This window comes from Oratosquilla oratoria, chromosome 13, assembly GCF_046742065.1.
Source record: "Oratosquilla oratoria isolate Oo_2021 chromosome 13, ASM4674206v1, whole genome shotgun sequence".
Taxonomy (NCBI): domain Eukaryota; kingdom Metazoa; phylum Arthropoda; class Malacostraca; order Stomatopoda; family Squillidae; genus Oratosquilla; species Oratosquilla oratoria.
In genome coordinates this window covers 27,829,111-27,834,110 of record NC_134789.1, presented here as the reverse complement: position 1 = coordinate 27,834,110, position 5,000 = coordinate 27,829,111, and the positions used below count along the sequence as shown (strand labels likewise).

Below are 5,000 nucleotides of genomic sequence, written 5' to 3'. Positions count from 1 at the left end.
TATATATATAGATATACATATAGATACATATATGCATATATACATATATACATTATACATATACATATACATATATATATGTATATATATACATATATATATATATATATATATGTGTGTGTGTGTGTGTGTGTGTGTGTGTGTATGAATACACACACACACACACACACTTGATATCATTATAGAACATACAATGACACAATGGACACAAGAGAATACTAGGTATAGAAATGAAGAAGAGCCATCGAGACTAGATCTAATAATCACATCAGAACCCGAAATATTGAATATATGACACCGCTAAGTAAAAGCGACCACATATTAGTTAACTAGATAAACACCATATGAGGACGGAGCCTTTATTTGTACGACGTTTCGCTTATTACAGCTTTTTCGGCAGACTGCCACTTTTAAGCATATTAGTTAAACTGGAACTAAATAAAGAAAATACATGGGAAAAAACGAACAATATAAAGAAGGGAAGAATGATGAATGGAAAAAAATAATATATATACATATATACATAAGCAGACTGGAAAGGGATATACAAAGAGGAAACAACAGTAGGAGAGAAATGGAAATTTTTGACTAAAATTTATAAAGAAGGAGTGGAAAACTATGTTCCAAGACAAAAACAAGAAAAAGGATTTGTAAAATGTTTGTACAACTGGAACTAAACGAAGAAAAATACATGGGAAAAAACGAACAATATAAAAAGGGAAGAATGATGAATGGAAAAAATATATATATATATATATATTTTTCTTAAGCAGACTGGAAAGGGATATACAAAAAGGAAACAACAGTAGGAGAGAAATGGAAAATTTTGACTAAAATTTATAAAGAAGGAGTGGAAAAGTATGCTCCAAGACAAAAACAAGAAAAAGGATATGTAAAATGTTTGTACAACAAAAGATGTAGTGAGTTTAAAGATAAAAGGGATAAAGCTTGGATAAATTGGGGGAAAGACAAAAAACCCGAAAAATGGAAAATCTATACTGGTTATACAAATGAGTATGTACAAGTGCGCAGAGAAGAAAAGAGAAAAGACGTAAAGGGTGTCATAGAAAAATGTAAAGATCAACCAAAACTATTTTATATATTTTTAAACAACAAACTGAAAAAACAAACAAGAATTAGTGAAACTCCGACAAGGAGGAATAGAATACACAGAGGAAATAGATATGGTAGAAATTATGAACAAGCATTTCAAATCGGTGCTTACGAGGGAGAACATACAACTTAGAGATGTCGAGTGGGAAGGAGAAATCCCCCCTATGAAAGAGATACAAGTAACAAGGAAGGAAATAATGAATCACCTGAGTAATCGCGATGTTAGAAAATAGAATGGTCCAGATGAAATGGCAAACTGGATTTTGAGAGAATGCAGGAACGAACTAACAGACAAAATACATAGCCTAATAAGTAGATCATTGTAAGAAGGAAAAGTTGCAGAAGACTGGAAAAGAGCAAATATAGTACCAATATATAAGGGGGAAAACAGAAGACCCTACAAACTATAGGCCGGTCTCTCTTACAAGTACGGTAGCAAAATTTTTTAAAAGAATTATCAAAATTAGATGGGTGAAGCATTTGGCAAAAAAAAAAAAAAAAAAAAATGTATTAGATCCGAAGCAGTTTGGATTTAGACAAGGCTGATCATGTGTCACAAACTTGATGTGTTTTTATTCAAGACTAATAGGCATAATACTGGAAAGAGGTGGATGGGCTAATTGTGCATTTCTAGACCTGAAAAAAGCTTTTGATAAGGTGCCACGTAAGAAATTGCTAAAGAAATTAGAAACTGCAGGAGGAATACGGAATACTTAAGTGGATGGAAGACTTCTTGCATGAAAGGAACATGAGAGTGGTGATAAGAGACAAACACTCCAATTGGGATGAGGTGATTATTGGAGCTCTAGAAGGAACAGTTTAGGCCCCAATAATGTTTGCTATATATATTAACGATATAGATGATGGAATTGAAAATTATATGAGCTTCTTTGCATACAATGCAAATATGTTGAAAAAAGTGAACACCGAAGAAATTTGTGAGTCGCTGCAGAGTGATCTCAATAAGATATGGGGATGGAGTAGGAAGTGGGAGATGGAATTCAACATTAAGAAGTGTAGTATAATGGAATTTGGAAGAAGCAAAAACCGAATAGTGGGATCATATACATTAGGAGAGGAAGAAATAAAAAAGAAAAAGAAAAAGAAAAGGACCTGTGTGGACGTTTGTGTGTGTGTTTGTCTGTGTTTGTGTATGTATGTATATGTGTGTGGTTGTTTGTGTGTATGTCTGTGCAAGTAAGCAAATTGAGACTGTTTAGTTATGTATTTATGTGTATATATGTATGTATGTGTGTGTGTGTTTGTATATGTGTGAGCCTGTGTGTGTATGTGTTCGTGTGTTTGTGTGTTTTTGTGTGTCTGCATGTGCGCGATTGTAATTTTGCCTGTTTGATGGTGCCTGTTTGAGCTTGTATGTTGGCATCTTTTTGTCATGATTGATTGTTTTTTTACAAAGATAGCCTGGAATTTTTGTGTCAACGATTTATAATGTTGTTGCTTTGTTTAATGGGATGACTTTAAACAGTTTTTTTGTGCATTCATTCATAATTTCTGTTTCATTTTTTTTTCTTTGTTATTTGCAGGAATGAACCTACCTGAACCTTCACCTATTGGTGGTCCAGTACTTTGAAAGAAGGCATCCTTCATCTTCAGACAGTGTCTGGCGAAGAATTTTAGAATCTAATTATTTCTTCGGAAGGGGACTCAATCAGTCATTCTACACTCCTATAGATTGTTTAGTAGGGGCTGTGGTATTTCAGCTCTGCATAACTGGCTATTATCCTTCTTGTTTCTTCCTATGCGTAGGATTAGTCAACTACGTTGATATCCGAGGTAGATTCTAAGTAAGATAATCTCCACATATCTATTAGAACCAGGAATAAGGAGGAGGACCTTGTACCTGGTGACACGGGAATACCAACGTAGTGAGGTTGATTTAGTGATGAGGCTTATGTTTGACCCTGGTCACCAAACTTCATCGATTAGTGATGGTCTTCTTGATCTGCGGGACCATAGGTATCAAGGAATGTGTGATCATATTGAATTTCGAGACTGTCTTAGCAGCATCGTCTGCAATAGTGTTCGCTGGAACACCAACATCGCTGGCTGATTGACCAATGTTTAACTTTCCCTATAATATCAATCAGGAACTTACTCGCCGGTTTTCAAAATCATAAAAAAAAAATGACACCTTATGCTTAAATAGATTTCTTTTGCAAAGAACTGCAATACCATCAAGTCCGGAAATTGCCGAAATTTATCTATACTTTGAAAAAGGAAATTCTATGAGTAAATTGCCCTCATGTGCTCTAATTAATGTTTCTAGTCACCTTGATTGAATTCTTAATTGTATAAAAGTACAATAATAATTGTACAAAGGTACAATGGTACGTGGGAAACGATAAATATTACTTAAATAGTTTTCTATATTTCACCTTTCTCAAATGAATTTCGATGACGTTTCTTATTTTCTTAAATTCCTCTTGTTTTGCTCATTCCATCTTTTATGTGAACATCATCAATTGTCTTAGTTTTATTAAAATTGAAAACAAGAATATGTTGCACTTTATTTCACTCAGACTTGAAGCCCTGATTTCATCAAAGTTTTTCTTGATTTTTATTTTACATGTTAATCCATGTGGCCCACCAGTGCGTTGGAAAGACGGTGGTTCCTTATACTTTCAACTCTCATTCTGCTACAAGGGGATGCAGAAAAGAATCAGAGAGCACAAGGAACCACCGTCTTTCCAACGCGCCTGTGGGACAAGTGGACAAGGAAGACCTGTCCAACTTGTAACAGGGAGAGGTGATAAGAAAAGGATTTCCCACGGGAAAAAAAGATAAATAGATAAATGAATAAATAGATAAATATAAATAAATAAATAAATAAATAAATAAATAAATAAATAAATAAATAAATAAATAAATAAATAAATAAATAAATAAATAAATAAATAAATAAATAAATAAATAAATAAATAAATAAATAAATAAATAAATAAATAAATAAATAAATAAATAAATAGATAAATGAATAAATAAATAAATAGATAAACAAATAAATAAACAAACAAATAAATAGATAAATAAATAAACAAGTAAATAAATAAATAATGAATAGATAGATAAATAAACGATTGAGGTTCTCTATATAACCACTGAAACTAATATCAACCAAATAGTAAGAGGTGTCATATGAACAAGTATTACAGGAAAATGCACCGCCATAAGAAGCTGCCCTAAGGTGGTGCCCACATAACTCTATGGAGTTATCCGGTGACATGGTATCCAACGGATTTCAGATTTTATAATATTACAACATTCTACGCACTACCCCTATGTGTATTATACTTACAGCACCATTCACATACCATACTGAAACAGTTATCACACTCTTGTCCGGTGTATATATAGTTTATTAAACAATTTATTTTTACTTCACAACGGCATTTTTTTCATAGCATTCCCTACGCCACCATTGTTCGTAATCATATTTTACATATAAGCACTATACCTCCTTTATGAAAATATTTACATTCCTAATTGTTAGAACGTGGGACCTGAATATAAACATACTTTATCAGCTTCGATCAAGAGAGGCATTCCTCTGAAGAAGCTTAGGGCAAAATTGTTTAGGAATAAATTGGAACTAGACCGGTGTCTTCTCTTTTCACCTTCACGAATATACTGTATACATAAATGTATGTATGCATGCATGCATGCATACATACATACATACATACATACATACATACATACATACATACATACATACATACATACATACATACATACATATATACATAAATATATATTCGTGGAAGGGGGCACTGATTCTTCTTTTATACGTGTTGAGTTGAATTTCACCGCTGCATGGGCTTGAATGAACTACTTGTTGATAGATTCAAATTTTCTGATCGAAGATC

At 32.7% G+C, this 5,000-nt stretch overlaps 1 protein-coding gene across 3 annotated transcripts in view; it reads left to right on the top strand.

The window, feature by feature from the left end:
• LOC143032359 (neuroligin-4, Y-linked-like) overlaps positions 1–5,000 on the top strand; it is a 592,100-nt gene that overhangs the window by 581,412 nt on the left and 5,688 nt on the right. For 2 of the 3 annotated variants that reach the window (XM_076196978.1, XM_076196975.1), the window contains exon 11: positions 2,658–3,582. The exons of the other annotated variant lie outside the window; for it this stretch is intronic. In XM_076196978.1, the coding sequence (XP_076053093.1) occupies positions 2,658–2,663 (6 nt within the window). In that variant the 3' untranslated portion in view covers positions 2,664–3,582. Of the gene's footprint in view, positions 1–2,657; positions 3,583–5,000 lie in introns of those variants that run through there. 3 annotated transcript variants of the gene reach the window in all.